Source organism: Malania oleifera, chromosome 9, assembly GCF_029873635.1.
Source record: "Malania oleifera isolate guangnan ecotype guangnan chromosome 9, ASM2987363v1, whole genome shotgun sequence".
Classification (NCBI taxonomy): domain Eukaryota; kingdom Viridiplantae; phylum Streptophyta; class Magnoliopsida; order Santalales; family Ximeniaceae; genus Malania; species Malania oleifera.
In genome coordinates, this window is record NC_080425.1 from 8,804,424 (window position 1) to 8,826,305 (window position 21,882).

General features: G+C 37.7%; 2 protein-coding genes across 2 annotated transcripts in view; one reads left to right on the top strand and one right to left on the bottom strand.

Moving 5' to 3' along the window:
• Positions 1–2,152: 2,152 nt before the first annotated feature.
• On the bottom strand, positions 2,153–2,542 carry LOC131163348 (uncharacterized). Its single transcript, XM_058119945.1, has one exon. It carries the CDS (start codon positions 2,540–2,542, stop codon positions 2,153–2,155), a length of 390 nt encoding a protein of 129 aa, XP_057975928.1.
• A 1,988-nt stretch (positions 2,543–4,530) lies between these two features.
• Positions 4,531–21,882, top strand: part of LOC131164687 (AT-hook motif nuclear-localized protein 13) — a 40,415-nt gene continuing 23,063 nt past the window's right edge. The window contains exons 1-2 of the mRNA XM_058122073.1: positions 4,531–5,218; positions 5,309–5,361. Coding sequence (XP_057978056.1) covers positions 4,741–5,218; positions 5,309–5,361 — 531 coding nt within the window. The 5' untranslated portion in view covers positions 4,531–4,740. The remainder of the gene's footprint in view (positions 5,219–5,308; positions 5,362–21,882) is intronic.

The following is a 21,882-nucleotide window of genomic DNA, read 5'->3' on the forward strand; positions in this document are numbered from 1 at the left end:
TACATATGAAAGCATGATGTTGACTTTTTGAGTACGATCCCTAGTTTTGATAATGACAAACTGCAAGTTATTTATGTGTGCACTTAGTACTTGAGCAGGTCTTTAATTCAAGCACACACATAAGACAAGGAGATGGAAGTTAGAAAGGACGTAAAGCGCACATATTTTTAGGATATTCTATGAAGTTTCAGAAGAGCAAAGAAGAAGAAGACTTATTGTTTATTTTATATAATGCATTTTATTTCATTATTTAGTACGTAATATTGTGGTATGTAATGAGTGCATCTGCATGTGTGATAGGGTTTAATGCTCAAGACCATAGATTGACCTTAGTGATGGTCGACCAACGCCGGATTTTTTGGGTTAGCTTAAATGACCATAAAACGATCCTAGGTCCTTACACATCACTTGGAAAATCCTCTTTATTTTACAAGTCATATCTACAAAAATAGGGGTAAAATTTTTAATCTCAAATAGGACAAAAAAAGGCCTTCGAGCGGCCGAACTTAGAAGGTTAAAATAGTTCTGGCGACCGAATGTGTAAAGGGTCTAACTATTGATTATGGCTTGGGTGACCGAACTGAAATTGAACTGAATGTTCACTGTCGACCGAACCTTAGAGCTGACACTTTTCACCTTCCCCGAGCGACCAAACTATTAGTTTAAAATAGACTCGAGTGACCGAAGTGTGAGGTTTAGCAGACCGAACCATTCATCGGGTGATCAAACCTCGAGCGTTTGGAAAATTGCCTTGGTTCAGTCACCCGAACTCTCCCTCGGGCACCTGAACTTGAAAAAGTACCTTTTCTATCTATGTCTATTCAAGCAACTGGCCCTAAGGACCAAGCAGTCGAACCTCTCGAGTTGGGTTAGTTTTTCAGCGCTAATCACGTCTTAATTTTAATTAAACATTTTTTAAAATACCGAGTGTGTCCCTAATAGTTAAAATTTCCTGAAAAATTATAAATACCTCCTCATTTGCTTCGATTAGTAACTTTGATTAGCAAATAATTTTCTCTCAAATATTTTTAATTCCTTATTAATCAAAGTTTCCCCAAACTGATTTCATTGCAAAAATCTTTTCCTTCGGGTCAATTTTTACACTCTCTAACTCACTTTATTATTTCTTGAAAATTATTTTTACAAGAGAACATTTTTTATTTGGGCTTTTATTTTCAAGTGTTTTACTCTCTCTTGCTTGCATATTTGAAAAACATTTTTGAGAGTAAAGCTTTGAGTTTTCTTCACATATTTCCATGGTAAATATGAGAAACATATTTTTGCATGCATGTTTTCATTGATAAACCTTTATATTGCAAAGATCATTTAAGAAACCAAGACCCTAGGTTCTCCTACTTCTTTATTGAAAATATTTCCGAAGATATATTTGATTTAGGGTTTAAATCTTTAAGGTCCTTATCATACACCTTATATTCAAAGATTACAAAATAATTTTGAAAGCACCCTCACTCTACTGAACATGATTTTATATCATATTAGAGGGCATGTTTTAGAGCTTTAATGTTATACATCTTTGCTTGTATTTAGAAGCATTATTTTGTACAAAAATGATTTTTGTTTTACTGGTTGGGTTCAGTCTGGAAATTGAATTGGGGAGTCTTAGCCTCGTAAGTGAGACAAGTTGGGCTCAACCTTGTAATTGAACTAGGGTTTACCTCGCTCCGTAAGGAGAGGTTGTAACAGCTTCTGCTCCGCCCATTTAAGTGAGTAGGGATAGTGGAATCCTTGGGGGATATGCCAAAGGTGGGGACGTAGGCTGGTTTGGCCGAACCTCGATAACAAATATCTTGTGTCACACACTCTCTATCTCATTTAATTACTACACTTTAAATTTCCATATGTGCATGTTTGCTTATGTATAAGTCTAATTATTTGCATGCACATATTTATTTAAATGAGATATGCTGCACATGGATGTTCACACTCATAGTTTAATCAGTTTACATACGCATTGTAATATAAAATGAGATATGATTTATGGTGAATTGATAAATGTTTAATTTAGTCAAAATATTTTTAAAACTCAATTTGTCCCCTTCTTGGGATCACACCAATTCCAACACATGACATTCGAGTTTAAACTTTAATTTGTGTGGATTATATATATAGTTTTTTCTAAATCCATACAAATCTAAACCTTACCGTTATCTCCCTTGACATACTCGAAGGGGCACTCTCCGAAATTGATGGGAGTGCCCTTAGGGCTTGAGCCCAGGGTAGCCAGGGAAGCCGCCGAGAGCGCACCACATGCAGCGACACGCTCGATGGGGAGAACAAAGTAGGTGTGGCTGCCTTTGAGCTCGTCGCCCAGAGCAAGGGTGGGGATGGGGCGGCCGATGTAGAAGGAGTCAATGTGGCAGACCACGTAGTTAGGGAACTCAAACATGATCTCTCCGGCCACCACCTGCTTTCCTGTAGCGACGGTTTGTGTGGTTCCTTCCCAGAAGACTAGCTTCGCCAGCGAGGGTTTTGAGTTCTTGGGGTTAAGTTGGAAGCAAGAGAGAGAAACTACATTGCCCATGTGTGAGAGAGAGAGAGAGAGAGAGAGAGAGAGAGAGGAGAGAGAGGAGAGAGAGAGAGAGAGAGAGAGAGAGGCTGATGAAGAAGGGAAAGGAGGGAAAGAGACGGTTAAATACAATAGAGGGGAGAGATGAGATTGACTTGAGGGAAGTCCATGTATTGCAGGTTCTGTTATAATTGAACTTTTGAAGAGAGGGAGAGAGAGAGGGAGAGAGGGAGAGAGAGAGAGAGACAAAAGAGGGGGTCAGTGGTCAGTAATGCCGGCTTTGAACAATATCTTAATATTGATTGATGGAGGAGTGATATTTGTTTGGGGTAAAAAATGACATGATAGTAATATCATATTCTTTTAGAAATCGCTAATACATCAAACAAGAATACAACCATGAGATAGACATCTCATTTTAAGAAATAGGATTTTGAAATATATCATCTCCAAAGGCTATTTTAGATTTTGAAAAACCAAACACCGCATAAGATAGTGAAGGTATCGATAATTTCTTCTACAATTAAGTACTAGAATTTAAATCATCCTAAGGGTATTTTTTATTTTTCAAGCTTTGACCTCTTTAATGTTTGTTTGGCTGTGAAAAATCTTTTTTTTTTCTTCATTTTTTATCTTTAGTTTTGCTAATAATTAGAAAGGTATCACCTTATTTTAAGATTTTCCAAATTCGAATGGAAAAGGTGAAAAATAATAAAATAACTTTTTTCTTGCTTTTACACTTTACTATTCAACAGACTCTAAATATTTTAAAATTGTTGCTTCATATGTAATAATTAACCAAAGAAACATTGATTTGTATTAATTAATGAAGCAATTACTTTACAAAAAGAAGGTCTAGTGCAATTTAGATGGGTGATTAATATCTTTCTACTTATCACCTAACTCCTAGATTTGGATTTTTATTATAACGCTAGTGGGCCTAGAGAAACCTAGACTCGTACTTTTAGGTCTTCTATTTGTCAAAAAATAAAGTGATGACTGTAATTTTGAATTTAAAAGAAAAAATTTCAAAAACTTTTCATACTTATTTTAAAAGTAATTATTTAATAAATAAAAAAAATTACAAAATAGGCATGTGAGTCATGAGTCCAATTCTCAAGCGACAATAAATAAAAAGCGAGGCTACCTCAATGTGTACATATATTATTTAAAAATTTGAGGGTATTTTTAGGACAAAATGGCAATACTAAGTTGGAGATTCTTCATTGGATAAATTAAAATACAATTATTAGTCATTTTTCAAGAAAAAAAATTTGATCTTTAATTGTTCAAGTCTCTCAGACTTAACGTCATCTATTTTAGTGCTTTAAACATTTGTTAAATATTAAATATAAGCATATTATGAATAAACAGTTCTGTCCATATCAGACGTATAATATTAAAAAATATAAGAAAATATAAAATTGAATACCGCAAAAGAACAACAATATTGCTACATCACTTTTTTTTTTTTTTACCAAATAAGAACTTACATTAACAACATCCAAGCAATAGATTTTATTTCACTGACATTAATAACTCCTAACTACAATTAATGACCTTTTAATCATAGCATATTCCTAACTTTATTAGAGTACTAAATTTCCTTTTAGTACATTTTCCTCACTTCTAAATCTTTTTATCATAAATGATGTTTACGGAGATATTCAAGTTTCTCTCTTTACAAAACCACTTCGAATATTATTATTAAGTAATTTGACACATTCAAAAATAACTATCACATAACCACATTATTTACAGAAATAATTATTGTTGGCATAAGCCTAAAGTGGTTTCCATAAATAAAACTGAAATTTCTTATTTTTACTTTATCCCAGTCACCTACCACTTGGCATGCAAAATGGTCCTCCCTCCATACCGTATTTGCCTGCCGATTTTTTAAAATAATTAATTAGACCATTCCAACAGAAAGGTTTTTAGCTCGTGGGCAATAATATAATATAATATAATATTTATATATTCTTAAAAGTTAAAACCCTAATATCTTAAACTAAACCCTACTCAAAAAATTTCGGCTCCGCTTTCCATTCCTATTTCCTATAATTTCATCACTCTTTTCCCTCTCCCTCTCTCCTTCACTCTTTCTCTCTCTAAGAAGTAGGTTTCTGGGTAGATTACAAAAACAAAAACAAAACAAACCAGCATTTCGTTGCTTTCTTCAGATTCCAAAAAGCACTTTTTGATTCTGTGAAATGGACTCACGAGAAGCATCAGCACAACCACCACCACCGGCGTCTCAACCAACCCCACCGCCACCGCCGGGCATGATGGTGGGTCACGCCACCTACTCCGCCATGCCCAACAACAATTCTGCTCCTATGATCAGTCCCAACTCTTCCATGATTCCGAACTCACGCTTCCCCTTCAACACCGGGATCACGCCGCCGGCGTCGAAGCCGCTGGACTCCCTGAACACTCCTCCGTTTGACGGATCGCCCGCAGGGATGAGGTCGTGCGGGTTTTCTATCGACTCGTCGTCGTCCGGGAAGAAGAAGCGGGGAAGGCCCCGGAAGTATGCTCCCGACGGTAACATTGCCCTGGGTTTGGCTCCGACCCCGATTTCCTCGGCGGGTCACGGCGATTCTGGCAGTGCGCCGTCGTCGGAGCCGCCCGCGAAGCGTCACAGGGGGCGGCCGCCGGGGTCGGGGAAGAAGCAGCTGGATGCATTGGGTAATTTTCATTTTTCACAAATCATGTGTTCTGCATTTTGGCGTGGATGGCGATTACTGAAGATGCATGTTCTAAATTTTATATGGACAGGTGCGCCGGGGGTTGGTTTTACTCCGCATGTCATAATGGTTAAAGCCGGCGAGGTATGTGGATTTCAATTTTGATGATCTCGAGTAGAGTAACTTCCTAGTTGATTAATTATGAGTAGAATTATTAAGGGTCTTCCGTTACTGCTTTTGTTGGAAAGTTTTTCCTGGCGAGTAAAATATTTTGTTAAAGATGAGAGCACCAAACGGGAAAGGAAAAGAGGAAGAAGCTACCCTAGAAAAACTGATGAAAACCCATTAAGCAGCATTGGAAGTTGTCCTGCCTGAGGCTATTATTGCTTTATTTTCATCTAATGAAGCATCAAAGTTCTTTTTTGGGGTGGGGGTGGGGGTGGGGGAGGACGCACTTATGCCATCTGAGATACACTATCGTGAAAATTTCCTATACCTGCTTAAGATTAGTTGCATTAAAGAACTGTATTCAACTGCTTCAAGTTGCCTTATGGTTTGAAAGGGGAATATGAGTGCTGCCACCTGAATTAGAGAATAAGGATCTGGGGGATTGATATTATTATTTATGAAAGGAAATTGATATTATTATTTATGAAAATTGAAAAGAGTGAGTGCTCCCCAAATGGCTTAATTCAGTGTTGCTAGGGAAATTAAGGAACTAATGAGAGAAGCTGCAGCCTGCATTGTGTTCAATGCTCCCTTGCAGGGACATGTATCTAATTTTTCCTATAGGACATGGATTTCTGCAGTGAATTGCGGTTAATAGATTGGCTAGTTGTGCTTAAAGCTAGATCAAATTGCACATATTGTACTATAATATTAAGTGAAGAATACTTTGAATGTAGTGTTTTTTATGCTAGGAAAATTGTGGTAAGTTTGTTTAGTATTTTGTTGAGGATCCTTGAAATGGGAAGAGATATTTGAAAAGGTAGTTGAATGATGGTGTTACATGACTTATATAGTTGATGAACGTTTCAATCCCCAATAATTTGATCAAAGGAGCAATGCAATATCTGCAACTCAATTAAAATCAACTCTGCCTAAATCCTAAAGACTTAGGGGTCAACTTCTTTGATCCTTTCAACATTTTGATCTCAAGGGTTGTGTTTTCTGATTAATCTTTCATATTCATGTATGTTCCATTGCTCTACCACATGTTCTTTTACTTCCTTTTTTCCTTCTTGGTATCTTCTGCTTTGGTGAAATATATCCTCTATGGTTGTTGAATTACTTGTAGAATACCATAAGAGAATGATAGAAATGAGATTGTTGGAGTGTCTCCAGGATGTCTAGGATAAAAAAGAAAAAGAAAAAAAGAACATATTTTGTAAAATTGGGGAATCTCAGTGTTCATATGGACATTGTTTCTGACTTTCTTCTAGTAATGTGCATGCTACTCAGGTGAATGAGCGTCTTAAACAGCTAGTTTGTAGTTTTGGCAGTAGTATCCATGCTACTTGTGTAAATAAGCTTTTTACGTCGCTAGCTTGTTGTTTTGGAACTATTTTTGTGAACATTTTCAAATATATTTGCAACTATTTTTCAAATTGAATTTACTGTTAATAAGAAAGTGAAAAATTTGCTGTTTAAATAAGAAATTGAATTTATTGTTGGAGTTTTAAATCGTTAGTTTGTAGTTTTGGCAGTAGTATCCATACTACATCTGCGTAATTGTTCTAGTAACCATTATTATTTTTTGATTCGCAAGGTTTCATATTGGGATCTCCTACCCGCATGCTGTCCCTTGTGGAATTTTGCTTTTATCCAGATGATTCACCTAATACCTAAAATCAAATAGCCGAAATCCCACGGCAATTCTCCTTTTGTATTGCTTTACTGAAGGAGATAGCATGAAGCAAATAGATTGGCTGTACAGACTGTCTAGTGTAGCCCTGATCTTTCGTTAACTGTTGGATAGAACTGGAGAAGCAATTGGTTTATGAAGAGGAGATAAAAAAAAATACAAAGGGATTATTCATTAAGTTTACCAAGTTTAACACTTCTTATTCTTCATGGCGGTCAAGACCTCTTAACAGCTCATATTAGGAATATCTATTTAACATTATCTTGGTAATAAGGGTAAATTTAAGAACTCCTAATATCTAGTATCCCACTTCAGGGTAACACATGGTAATAACGGGAAACGAACATGCTATGAGTTATTTCAAACTAGCAAATTTTCTGTGTGTGATACATGAGATTTTACAAGTGAATATTTTATTTTATAATTATTATTACGTACTTGGAACTGAAGGTCATATTCAAGAACAACTTAAAAGGAAAATGTTAAATAATTTATAAGAGCAATACAAAAAAAAGTAATAATTTATTTTCGTAGTTGTTAAATATCTAATAAGGAGAATGCAAAAATTGCCCCCTTGACTGATAGAAATTTCTTAATTGCACTTGTTTAAATTTAACACTTTGTTTGCTTCTTTACATTCAAATTTTACAAGATGACTAAATTATTTTTTATGTTACTTTTTTTTAATAAACAACTATTAACTTTATTATATATTAGAATATGAACGTTTAAGGTTAATTGTCATTTAGCGCTTCTGCATAATATTTTTTAAATTAATATTATAAAATGATGCCTAATATATGCATTTAATTTTGGAATAAAAAGTTAAATTTATCCTGGAAGAAAAGGTTTTGTATAAGATGATAAGAGTGTTTTGTTTATAATTAATTTTATTCTTTTTTTATAGGTTGAGTGTTGATTAATGAAATTTAATAATTAATTTTGATGAAGTGTGGGTGGCCCCACAAGTTGCGTATGATTTTCTGATGGTTAGATTTTGGGGTTTTGGAAAGTGTAGAAGAGGGTGGGCATTATGGATTGCAGTGTATGGAATCTTCTGGACTCTAGCTCGAGAGGAATGCAAGAATTTGCAAGGATCAGTCATCTCTGTGTTTGCTTTAGGAATCTGGGATAGGGTTAATTTGATTGCTTCTTTCTGGGCGCGCTCTTTTGGGATTTTTGGGGGTTTATCTCTGTCCAATCGTCAAAGGGGTTGGAAGGCAGTGTTATTGTAATTATTTGAGTCGCAGATGATGTCTTATCCAACTCCTGTACTTTTTAGCCTTTAAAGGAATTTTTTGTTATCTTAGTAAATTAGTTTTAGATATAGATAATATGAAACTTCAACCCTTTTGTGTGAAATTTATATTTGTGGGAGACTTGAAGCAGTATTAACCCTTCTGTATTGGCAAATTTTTGGACGATAATGTTGAATTCTTCAAAGACATCTGTAGTCATTTTTTTTTTGCCTTGTTGATTGGAATTGTGTGAGTGAAAATTGGTTCTCTCTACATACTTGTTTTTATGGTGTTTTGTGCTCTCGTCATGTGATCAGAATTTCATAGGTGAGATTATGAGATATCGGAAGATAATAATAATAATAATAATATAAATAAAGGGTAGAAATTATAATGTTGTTTTTGCATAAACAAATTTTTAAAAAATTAAGCATAATTTTGTCAAATATAATATTGTACATAGAGTAGGCCCCTCCAGCTTATTTTTGTATAAACAAGTTTAGAAATTAAGATATTTTCGTTCATTATATATTGTATTTATAGTAGGTCTATATGGGCATTTTTATGTTACCAAACTTTACAAATAATGACGTTTGGGTCAAATATTGTACTTGTATGAACAGACATAAGAAAGGATGTTTTTGTGAAATCTAATGTTTTACACCTCAACACAATTGCACTTGTGTGTGGGTGTGCGTATGTGTGCATCTGTTTGTGTGTGTGTGTGTGAGAGAGAGAGAGAGAGAGAGAGAGAGAGAGAGAGAAGAGAGAGAGAGAGGGAGAGTGGTCTATGCCTATCTATGGTTAAACTAAAGACCATTTCAGCAATATATAATGAACATTGTACTTCAATTATTAAATTTTATTTTTGATAAAAAAGGCAGGATGCCATTAGAAAAGGAAGGAATGTACAAAGAAAAGGATATAAAATCTTTCTACAAGAAGGAAAAAAGCCAAAAGAATAAAAAAACACAATCAAGATAATAAGGCCATCTAGTCCTGCCGGACATCCAAATAACTTGTCCCCTGAAGACACCCAGTTGCAGAAGCCCATTGACACCATATATAGTATCCTGTCCCAAAGTGAATATACAGTCAACTCCTTTCTCGTAAAACATGCATTATGTTCCAATCAGATTTCCCATAAAATAGTGAACTGCGCAGCACAGCCGACCAGCATCCTTACTCTGCCAGAATTAATTTTTTCATTTTCAATTTATACATCAATTTAGCTTTCAAGATGATGTGAGCTTGTTCTGCCTTTTGAGTTTTTCTAAGACTCTAGTTCTTTGGTAACATGAAGATTTATCTTCTTGGTCACTGTCTTAACAATTGGAACTTGCCTATTTAGTAGTTTCAGTTAACTTTGTTTCTCCTTTATGTGCTTAGGTTTGACTATGTAAAAGTTATGTCCATTCTTGAATTGGAGGAGGTTAGTTCTCAAGGCGCGTGGACCATTTGCTAAGAAATTTTTGTTGTTTAGAGATTCTTTTCATGCATAACTATTTAGACAATCACTTTTTGAATGCTAGGTTTAAAAATACATGATATTGATATATTTCTTTTGTCAGCAAAAAGAAATTATACTAGCAAGGCATCAAGGGGATGCCTGCCAACCTGTTGTACAAAACATCAACTACTCTGAAGAGTGTTACAAACATCAAAGATTACAAAATGATCGTTAACAAATTCCCACTAAGCCAGCTGGAGACAGCAGTAATCCATTGGGCTTTACAGCTCTGAAGTGAAGTCGATGAATCATTGAAGGCTCTCTTATTTCTATCTTTCCAAGCACACCAAAAGATGACGAAAGGGATGAGGTTCAAAGCCTTTTGCTCCTCCTTTGTGGCTTTGATGCCTTTCCAAGCCCAAATCTCCCCTCCAATTGAATTTGTTGTAATCCATTGCTGGTCATCCAAGGAAAGAGCCAAATCCCACAAGTTCCTTGTCCAGGGGCAGTGGAGAAGAATATGGTGGACTGATTCTGCATCAGCCATACATAGGAAACACTGATTCGTGACTAGTGGCCCTTTTTCTGCGGATTATCGAGAGTTAAAATATTTCCATGTGCGGACTTCCAAGCAAAAAAGACAACCTTTGAAGGGGCTGCTGTCCTCCAAATGTGGATCCAAGGGGTGTTTGCATTGAAGGGGGACCTAGGTGCAATGGTGAAGTTGTTGCCATTTGACCTAGAGGTCACAATTTCGAGGCTTGGAAAAGCCTCTTGCAAGAATGCAAGGTAGAGCTGCATACTATAGACCCATCAGGATTTGTCCCTTCCTCGAACCCTGCGTATGTGGGAGCTTTGTGCATTGGGCTGCCCTTTTATTTACGTTATGTTTATGTTGCAACATGTTTTTTGAACCTAAAAGGGGTTGGGCCATGGTAAAAGTGCCTGGAACCCAACAATATGGGGTAATGGTCTCAACTAGGTATGCGACACGTTTCTTGAATGACGTTGAGGTGTTTTTCATCCAATTAGGTTAAAGGAATTATTTTGGTCCATGGGAAACTACTCTCTTTTGAATATTAGGTTAAGTTGGTTGAGAATGATGTTATAGAGTGGAGTAAGTCATGTGAAGCCGCTCAATTCATCTTAAGATAAATGAATGGAGTTGAAACTGGATGCAGTGCAGTTGTCAACTATACTAACAACGACATATTTTCTTCATGTTTTGGAGACGTTAGAGAGAAAAATGTTAATTTTTTGGAAGTGATTATGATTCTTGATATATATCCACCCCCCCCCCCCCCCAAAATTCCCTAAACACACTCATAGAGGAAAAAAAGAGAAGAAATAATATTAATCTAGCTCAAATCAAACTCATAAGTCAACTAAAGGACTTAGTTACTTTTTTCTTTTTTTTTTTCCTGAAAATAAATGATAGATATAACAGTGTGTGCATATGAATTTCTTAGCTTTTGGTCATTCCCAGAATCCTGTAAATATTCTTTTTCATTTACTATAGTTTTATTTGCATGCTATATAATCACTATTGCAAGCAAACCTTGACTTGTTAGCTAACATTATTTGCAAGTTTTAACAGAGGTTCTTTTATATTATTTGGGAAGATATAGATAGTATTATACAAGGCATACGAGGGACTGAGAAAATATTTATAAGAGGAGATCTGAATGGACACGTTCGAAAAGATAATAAAAATTATGAGAGGATACATAGAGGATATGAATATGGAGACAAAAATGAGTCTGGGGAGATGATCTTAGACTTTGCTATGTGTCATGAGCTAAGCTTGTTCAGGGCATTATGCTTGCCTGTGACCGCTTATCTCGTGTGCTTGGGATGGGTTTTCATCATGTAAATGCTAGTGTAGGGTTATTTTTTGCTAGTAGTGTCTTTGTATGCCAAATAAGGCCGTATGACTCCTTGGTCACTTTGATGTTTCCTAGTGCTAGAGTGGGAATGACCTAGAAAGCTCTTTAGGGGAGGTGAGTGTTCATTAGTCATTGTAATACTCGCTAGCTTTTGTCAATATGTTTAGCCTACTTGCCACCCTCGCTAAGCACACAATGTCAACGGAGGTGTTGTTAATGAATTACGTTTGCTTCAATGTTTACTGCTTGCTTGCCACGACTTTCATGAATTGATTACTGTTTCTGCTGCTATTTGAATGAATGCTAATGAAAGTGTTTCGTGGATTAATGTTGGTAAATGATAGGCTGACTGGTTAAGCAAGAGTGCTTCAGCTAGTGCCGCACGACCCTTCACAAGGGTGTGAAAATAGTCGGACCGTGACACTTGGTATCAGAGCCAAGGCTCAGTTGCTACATGGATTCAGTTACCTTCGTTGTGGGATTTGGAAAGCTTTGGTAAGTGACCATGGCACCAAACAATGTTGAGTGGATCAGCGTGCTAGAAGCACAGGTTGAGGCAACAACTGACACGGTGGCCACGGAGGTGGCTCAGATGAGAGAACTTGTTGATGAAGTGATGAGATCACAAAAGCATCAAGCAAGCTTGTTAGGTGAGATGTCAGAGGACTTTCGCTACACAGTTGAAACTTTACAGTCGCGAATGGCTAATCTGGATACAAAGGTGAATTTGATGGTTCTTGCTATGGGGAACTCCAATACTTTGGGAGTTAGCAAGACCAAGGTACCAGAACCCAAGACGTATGGGGGTGCCCGGGATGCCAAGGAGTTAGAGAACTTCTTGTTTGATGTGGAGCAGTACTTTCGCGCTGTGAGGATGGCCTCAAAACAAGCAAAGGTGGATACTGCGACCATGTACTTGGTTGGTGATGCCAAACTGTTGTGGCGTACCAAGTACAAAGAAATTGAAAATGGAAGCTGTGTAATCGATAGTTGGGCAGTCTTGAAGAGAGAGCTCAAGGCCCAATTCTTTCCTGAGAATGTTGAGTATAATACAAGGAGAAAACTGAGAGATCTCAAACATACAGGGTCGATCAGGGAATATGTGAAACAATTTTTTGCTTTGATGTTGGATATCCGGGATATGTCAGAGAAGGACAAGTTCTATTTTCTAGAGGGGATGAAACCGTGGGCAAGAACAAAACTTCATAGGCAAAGAGTTCAAGACTTGTCAAGTGTCAACTGCACAAGCTGCTGCAGAACGCTTGACTGACTACGTTGGTAATGATACTACTTCGTCTAAACAGTTTGGTGGAGAGGGAAACAGTGGAAAGTCTTTTAAAAAAGGCAAACCCAAGAGTGGGGGAGCTGACTTTAAATCATCAACCTCAAAGGAAGTTTTGTCGTCTCAAGGGTTCAACACACCCAATGGAAAGGGGAAGAGTAAAATTTCATGCTACTTCTGTGGTGGATCTCACAGATTGAGTGAATGTCAACACAAAGGATTACTCAATGCCTTATAAGCTTCCACTTCGGGAAAAGAGTTGGAAAGCGAGGAGGAAGAGGATAATGCCCCAAGGGTGGGTTTAGTGCGGCTGGTGAGCGCATTGGAAAAGCAGGCAAAAGCACCGAAAGTTACATAAGTAAAAGGATTAATGTTTGTGGACTTCAGGATCAATGGGAAGAGTAGCTGCGCTATGGTGGATACAGGGGCTACTCACAATTTTGTTTCACAGTTAGAAGCATGGAGACTCAACTTATCCTTAGAGAAGGATACAGGACGCATGAAAGCAGTTAACTCTGTAGCCTAGCCTACTCTGAGAGTAGCCAAGCAAGTGGCTGTAAAGCTTGGACAGTGGGAAGGTCATGCGAATTTCACAGCGGTGCCATTGGATGACTTTCTAGTCATTCTAGGAATGGAGTTTCTAAGGGGGACAAGGGCAGTGCTGATGCCTTCGGCTGGTTCCCTGTGTTTGATGGGAGATCACTCGTGCATGGTGCAAGTTGTTGCAACGAAAGGAGACGACGGGAAGTCCCTTTCAGCCATACAACTCAATGAGGGATTGGGTCAGGGTGAGCAGACACGTCTAGCCACGGTAGTGGTAGACAAAGAAGTAGGCCAAGAGCTGGAGCCTACAACCATCCAAGCGGTGTTGGATGAAGATAAGGAGGTGTTGTTGGATAAGCTGCCTCGCAATTTGCCTTCACGATGGACTGTGGAGCATGAGATCGAGTTGTTATTAGGAGTGAAACCACCTGCTAAAGGGCCATGTCGGATTGCGCCTCCAAAGATAGTAGGGTTGGGGAAACAACTTGATGAATTGGAAGCGGGATGTGTTCGCCCTTCCAAAACACCGTTGGGAGCATCGGTGTTGTTTCAGAAGAAACATGAAGAGCATCTACTGAAAGTGTTCAACAGGCTGAGGGGAAACGGTCCGGATGTGAAGAAAGAGTAGTGCTCTTTCGCTCAGTGGAGCAACAAATTCCTTGGTTATGTGGTTGAACAAGGTCGTATCTGGAGGGGTATGGAGAAGGTAAGGATGATTCAAGAACGGAAGATCCCCACGACAGTGAAGGAGTTGCATTCCTTTCTTGGCCTTACTAGATATTGCAGGAAGTTTGTTGAGGGGTATTTGCGGAGAATGACTCCAATGACAGGACTACTGGGGAGGTATTGTTGGCCGCACTCATGGGATGATGTGGTTGATTATACCAGAACTTGTCTCACTTGCCAACAAGACAAGGGGGAGCGGAAGAAGTATGGTACTCTAATGGCTGCACCAAATTACTGTTCGGCAAAGGAGACGACACAAGTGTTCCTTGTGACTGTTGTGAAACATTGGGGTGTTCCCCAAGTTATTATTTGTGACTGAGACTTAATGTTCACTAACAACTTCTTGGTAGAATTTTTCAGGATATTCAGGTCACATATTGACATCTTTTCGAGTTCTCACTGACAGACAGACGGACAGATGAAGAGATTCAGAGGGCTACTGAAAGAGTACTTGTGCCATTTTGTCAATGACAACCAGAAGAATGACGTGCAACTACTTGATGTGGCTTCGTTCTGTGGCAATGCCCAAAGGAGCTCAACAACCAACAAGAGCCTTTTTTGAGCTTGTTATAGGCCAGCTGCTGCTATTACCTCACACAGTGGGCGAGCCGTACAAACGAAAGAGTTCCAGGGCGTACATCTTCACCAGAGAATGGAGACAGAATGCAGAGTTTGCCGGAGCCAATTTGGAGAAAGCTTCTAAGCAGATGAAGAAGTGGGCAGATCAGAGGAGAAGACCACGGTTTCATGTCAGCTGCCTCAAGCCGTTCAACGCCAACACCAATGACCTGAGTAGAAGTCAGTCCAACAGAGCAGAGTTGAAGACAGTGTAACTTGATAGACGTGAAGTTGAAGAGATCCTTGCAGACAGAAAGTTCATATCCTCAAAGCGGCAGAAGTTCTCAGTGAAGTGGAAATGCCTTGATGACAAAGAAATCAGCTGGATTTCTACGGAAGATATTCAACCGTTTGTGGAAAAACTTGAAGTGTGCCTACCGCCAAAGTCTACGAGGACATCGATCGCATAAGTGGGGAAGAATGTCACGAGCTAAGCTTGTTCAGGGCATTTTGCTTGCCTGTGACCGCTTATCTCGTGCGCTTGGGATGAGTTTCCATCATGTAAATACTAGTGCAGGGTTATTTTCTGCTAGCAGTGTCTTTGTATGCCAAATAAGGCAGTATGACTTCTCGGTCACTTTGATGTTTCCTAGTGCTAGAGTGGGAATGGCCTAGAAAGCTCTTTAGGGGAGGGTGAGTGTTCATCAGTCATTGTAAAACTCATTAGCTTTTGTCAACGTGTTTAGCCTACTTGCCTCCCTCGCTAAGCACACAATGTCAACGGAGGTGGTGTTAATGAATTACGTTTGCTTCAATGTTTACTGCTTGTTTGCTACTACTTTCATGAATTAATTATTGTTTCCGCTACTATTTGAATGAATGCTAATGAAAGTAATGTTGGTAAACGATAGGCTAGCTAGTTAAGCAAGAGTGCTTCAGCTAGCGCTGCACGGCTTTTCACAAGGGTGTGAAAATAGTCGGACCGTGACACTATGTCATATGATTTTAGTATAATGAATACTTGCTTTAAGAAGAGAGAATAACACTTAATAACCTTTAAAAGTGGACAAAATAGAAGTCAAATAGATTTTTTTTAACTAGGAGGGTAGATCGTTTATCATGCAAGGATTGTAAGGTTATTCCAGGTGAAGGCCTAACCACACAACATAGAGTCTTAGTGTTAGATATATGTATTAAAAAATGGAAGAAAAAGAATAAAATAAACCAGTGTAGGAGAACTAGATGGTGGAACCTGAAAGGAGAAAATATAATAAAATTTAAAGATAAAATGATCAAAGATGGGGATTTGACCTTAGAGGATGGGATAGATACAAATACTCTTTGGAATAGATTAGCTAGCTTTATTTAAAAGATAGCAAAAGAGATTTTAGGTGAATAAAGGGGAAGATTCTCGAATGGCAAAGAGAGTTGGTGGTGGGATAAAGATGTACAAAAAATCATAAAGACAAAAAGAATTTGGTATGAAACGTGGCAAAAATGTAGAAACAAAGATAACTTTGAAAAATATAACGAGACAAGAAGAGATGCAAAAAGGGCCGTTAGTGAAGCTAAATATAGATCATTTAATATTTTGTATGATAGATTAGGTACAAAAGAAGGGGAAGAAGGTATTTTTAAACTTGCTAAAGCTGGAGAAAGGAAGAGCAAGGACTTAAGAAAAGTAAAATGTATAAAAAGTGAGGATGATATTGTCTTGGTTAAGGACGAAGATATTAAAGAAAGATGGCGAAGATACTTTAGTAAGTTGTTTAACGAAAACCAAATAGAAGGCTTAAACTTAGAATTGTCAAATGAGGAAAAGACTAAAATTATAAGATTTATTCGCAAAATTAGAGTCAACGAAGTTAAGTTTGCACTAAAAAGGATGAAAAATGGGAAAGCTATGGGACTAAATAACATCCCAATTGAAGTTTGGAAATGCTTGGATGATAATGAAATTATATGGTTAACTAATTTATTTAATACAATTGTAAATACTAAGAAAATGTTAGATGAATGGAAGAAAAGCACTTTAATACCTATATACAAAAATAAAGGAGATGTTCAAAATTGTAATAACTATCGTGGAATTAAACTTATGAGTCATATGATGAAACTATGGGAAATGGTAGTTGAACAAAGATTAAGGTTAGAAACGAAGATCTCAGAAAATCAATTTGGTTTTATGCCTGGGAGATCTACCACGGAAGCTATTTATCTTTTAAGAAGATTAATGGAACAGTTTAGGGAAAAGAAGAGGGACTTGCATATGATATTTATTAACCTTGAGAAAGCATATGATAGGATACCTAGGGAAGTTCTATGGTGGGTTTTAGAAAAAAAGGGTGTATGTTGTAGGTATACCGATGTCATTAAGGATATGTATGATGGAGTAGTGTAAGAACTATAGATGGAGAAACTAGAGAATTTCCAATTACCATAGGTGTACATCAAGGATCTACTTTGAGCCCTTATCTTTTTGCTTTAGTGATGGACCAATTGACTAAGAGTATTCAAAAGGAGGTTCCATGGTGTCTATTGTTTGTAGATGATATTGTATTAATTGACGAAACTAGGGACGGAGTAGAGGCTGAGTTAGAATTATGGAGAGAGTCTTTGGAATCTAGAGGCTTTAGGATAAGTAGAAATAAAAAAGAATATATGAAATGTAATTTTAGTAATGATAGGAGGAATATTGGAGACAAAGTTAAACTTGATGATGAAGAAATAAATAGCACTTATAGATTTCGATACCTTGGATCTATTATGCACGCTGAAGGAGAAATTGAAGATGATGTAATGCATAGAGTTAAAGTAGGTTGGGTAAAATGGAGAAGTCCTTCAAGTGTGCTATGTGATCGTAGAATACCCTTAAAATTGAAAGGGAAGTTTTGTAGGACAGCTATAAGACCAGCTATTCTATATGGATCGGAATGTTGGGCGACGAAGAAACATAATATCTCAAAAGTAAAAGTTGCCGAGATGAAAATGTTTAGATGGATGAGTGGTATAACATTGAAAGATAAATTAAGGAATGAACATATTCGTGGTAAGTTAGGTGTAGCTCCTATAGAAGATAAGATAAGGGAGGGACGACTCAGATGGTATGGACACTTGCAACGTAGGCCTTATAGTGCACCTGTGAGGAAAAGTGACTTAGTTACTATGGGGGGCAGTAGAAGGGGTAGGGGTAGACCTAAAATAACTTGGGAGGAGATAGTGAGTAAGGAAAATCCTTGAATCTATCAAAAGAAATGGTCCATGATCGCATAAATTGGCGGAAAAGGATTCATATAGCCAACCCCACTTAGTGGGACTAAGGCTTGGTTTTGTTGTTGTTATATTTATTCCATTGTGTGTTGATTTTTCTCTTGAGAAATTTTGTTTTTTGATCTCAGCTCTAGATAATTATATAATTTAGGACAAAAGACACCTCCCTTGAGGTTTCTTAAAAAGACAGACCTCTCCTGAGGTTTCAAAAATGACACGAACCTTTCCTAAGGTTTCAAAAAATGACAGACCTTTCCCTTGAGGTTTGTCAAAAAGATAGAGACCTCCCTTAAAAAAACTTGTTTTTTTGCAAAATACAAGGAGAGATTTGTGTCTTTTTAACAAACTTCGGGAGAGGTATTTGGAATTCTTAAAATCTCAGGGGAGGTTTCTGGAATTTTTGAAACCTCAGGGGAGGTCAATGTCTTTTGCCCTAATTATTGGAAAGATACACAAAGCTCCCTGAACTTTAATTTTACTTCTGATTCTTCTCGTGGAATTCAAGATATGGCAATATGCTTATATAACCCCTAATGTTTTGCAGCATTACAACAATGCATCTTCCTCCTTTTTTTTTTAAAGGAAATTTATTAAGAGAGAAGAATGTACAAGAATGAGAGACATTTTGAAAATAATAATGGAAATGAATCAAAAGCAAAAAGGAAACAAACATGGAAACCTTTTTTTTTTTGGGGTCCCATATCAAATCAGGAGATGAAATGTGATCACTAAGAATATGAGAGAATTGCTTTCTTGCTGAAGTGCCCATATAACAGCAAAAACTGCAAGCTGCCACATAATCCTTGAATTCTTTTGCCATCAAACCCTCTAAAAACTAATCAACAAAAAAGCATCCAAAGAATGAGGACAAATGCGACACTCCTAACAATCCGAAAAGTTTGTCCCATAAGAACCAAGCCACACAACAGAATAGAAATAAATGAATGATCCTCATTGCTAGTGTAACTTATAACACATACATGCGGATAAATGACCAACCATTTAAGGTGTTCTAATCCACAATAGATTGTTGTTGTTATCTCAATTAAGAATCATCATCCACACAAATAACTTTACCTTTACAGGAGTTTTAGCTTTTCACACTCGATCCGCAAAAGGAAATGAATGAGGTCTGGTTAAGAAGTGAAAAAAAGATATGCGAGGAAAACCCCCATAGGAATCCAAACGACTCCTAACATCCTTATCAAGGGAATCCAGATAAGAATCCAGCAAACTTAGTAGTGAGGATAGCTCCTCCATTTCCCTACCATTCATATTCTAATGAAACTGAAAGTCCCAAGAAACAAAAGTAGCACTATCAATAATAAGAGAAGAAGAAATAAGGATGCAAATTGCATAGTAAGATGAAAAATAGAAGGAAAGAAAACTAAAAAACATACTTCCCCATAGCAAAGTTCTTCCAAAAACGCCATAAACACTTGCCAAGATCCTCCAGCCCCACCTCTTCCTTAGACCTGTAGATGACCTCCAAACTCACAAGATGATCCCACCTCTCACCCTCCCTTGACCAAAGAAAATCTCTCATTTTTTCATTTTTGATAAACAAAAAATTGTATAAAGGAAGAGAGGAGCACAATAATGAAAAAGATAAAACAAAGAAAAAACCATGGAGAAGAAGATATCCTCCAATTACAAACGGAAAACAACTAAAAGAAAGAAAGTAAATACAAAATAAATAAATAGAGTGACGCCAACCAACCCTGCTACATATCTTCCAAGGAAACATGTTGGAAAAATCAATTTGTTGAGCAACAAAGGGACTCTAGGAAGACCACTCTGCTCGAAAGCATATTATTGGAAGTGGCAACAACTTTAAAGATTCTACCATTTCTTCCCAAACAAATGAATCAAATAATAGTGTAGAAATCCCTACAGTGTGAACGACGACCACGGTTGGTGAATGACGGCCAGTAGTGTGAACGAAGGCCACGGTTGGTGAATGATGGCCACCTACCATGGTGGGTGAGCCACCACCGCCTACCATGAGATCTTGCCACAAGCCAGAGGCTATAAATTGAGACCCCCCCACCGAAGCTAAACTACACATCTCAACTGCAAGTTGTGTCCTCTTTTGTTTTTCCATATTTTATTCTCCGTGTACATGTTAATTTGGGACCCAAGTATGTATAGAATACACAATTGAATACACAATTGATTCATTCTCATTCTCTACATGGTATCAGAGCTGATTTTTTCCTAAACCAAGCTAACTATGGGGGACAACTCCATCAATAGTTGAGAGTCGACAACCTTAGAGAATCAAATGAGTCGAACCAATGCCATCATCAGTTCGAATGGACTAGATGGCTCTTCTGTCCAACTATCGGCAGAAAAACTGAACGGGAAGAATTTCTGAGAATGGGCCTAGTTCGTGAAACTCGTAGTCGATGGTAGAGGAAAGCTCGGGTACCTTACCGGCGACTCAAAGAAACTTGATTCAACGAATGTTGTGGCACTCCAGAAATGAAGATCGGATAATACCTTGATTACCTCATGGCTTATCAACTCCATGAAGCCAACTGTCAAGAAAACATATATGTTCCTGCCCACAGCAAAAGAGGTGTGGGATGCAGTCCGAGAAACCTACTCTGACGAGGAGAATGCTTCCCAAGTCTTGAACTTAAGACACGCCTATGACAAATGAAACAAGGCGAGAGGGAGGTGATAGACTACTACATGGAGATGCTGGCACTATGGCAAGAATTGGATTTAAGCAGCGAAGAAGAATGGCGCTGTGTTGAGGACAGTGCGTTGTTCAAGAAGAGATTGGAAAAGGAGAGAGTTTTTGAGTTCCTTGCAGGCCTTAATCGAGATTTAGATGATGTACGAGGAAGGATTCTTAGCCGTAGACCTCTACCATCCACTCGGGAAGTGTTTGCTGAAGTGAGGCGTGAAGAGGCAAGGTGCAAAGTCATGTTGAAGGAAGCTACAGCCATGGTACCAGAGGGCTCAACATTTGACAGAATCTTATAGATTCTGGAGCCTCTAACCATATAAGAGACTCTTATAACCTTTTCTTATCATATACCCCATGTGCTGGTAACCTAAGAGTCAAAATCGCTGACAGATCTCTTGCTCCTGTTGCGGAAAAGGGAGTATTCGGATTTCTGACTCGATTACTTTAGAGTCTGTTCTTCATGTTCCAAAATTATCTTGTAATCTTTTGTCTGTTAGCTAACTCACTAAACACTCCAATTGCTCTGCTAAATTTATTTCATCTCATTGTGTTTTTCAGGACCTGTCATCGGGGACGACGATTGGCAGTGCTAAGGAGTATGAGGGAATCTACTACTTTGAGGAAGCCAAAATGAGTGATCAGTGTCAAAGTAATTTTGTCTTTATACCTAAGAATAGTGACCTAATGTTATGGCATTCTTGGTTGGGTCACCCCAATTTTCAGTACATGTGTCATTTATTTCCTTCGCTATGTTCGAATAAATTGTCTCTTGATGTTCAATTTGAAGTGTGTGAACTCGCAAAACACCGAAGAACTTCATTCCCAAAATCCAAATACTAACCCACAAAACCTTTCACAATCATTCATAGTGATGTGTGGGGACCTTCCCGGATTTCTAATCGCACTCACACAAAATGGTTTGTGACATTCATTGATGATCACACTCGCACTTGTTAGGTCTACTTGTTAAAAGGTAAGTCTGAAGTACATTTGGTGTTTATTAACTTTTATGCCATGGTCCAAACACAATTTCACACCAAGATTCAAATCTTGCGTACTAACAATGGCATGGAATATTTCAACCACACCTTGGGTCTCTTCCTTCAAGAAAAAGGGATAATTCATCAAAGCTCAAGCGTTGATACCCCTC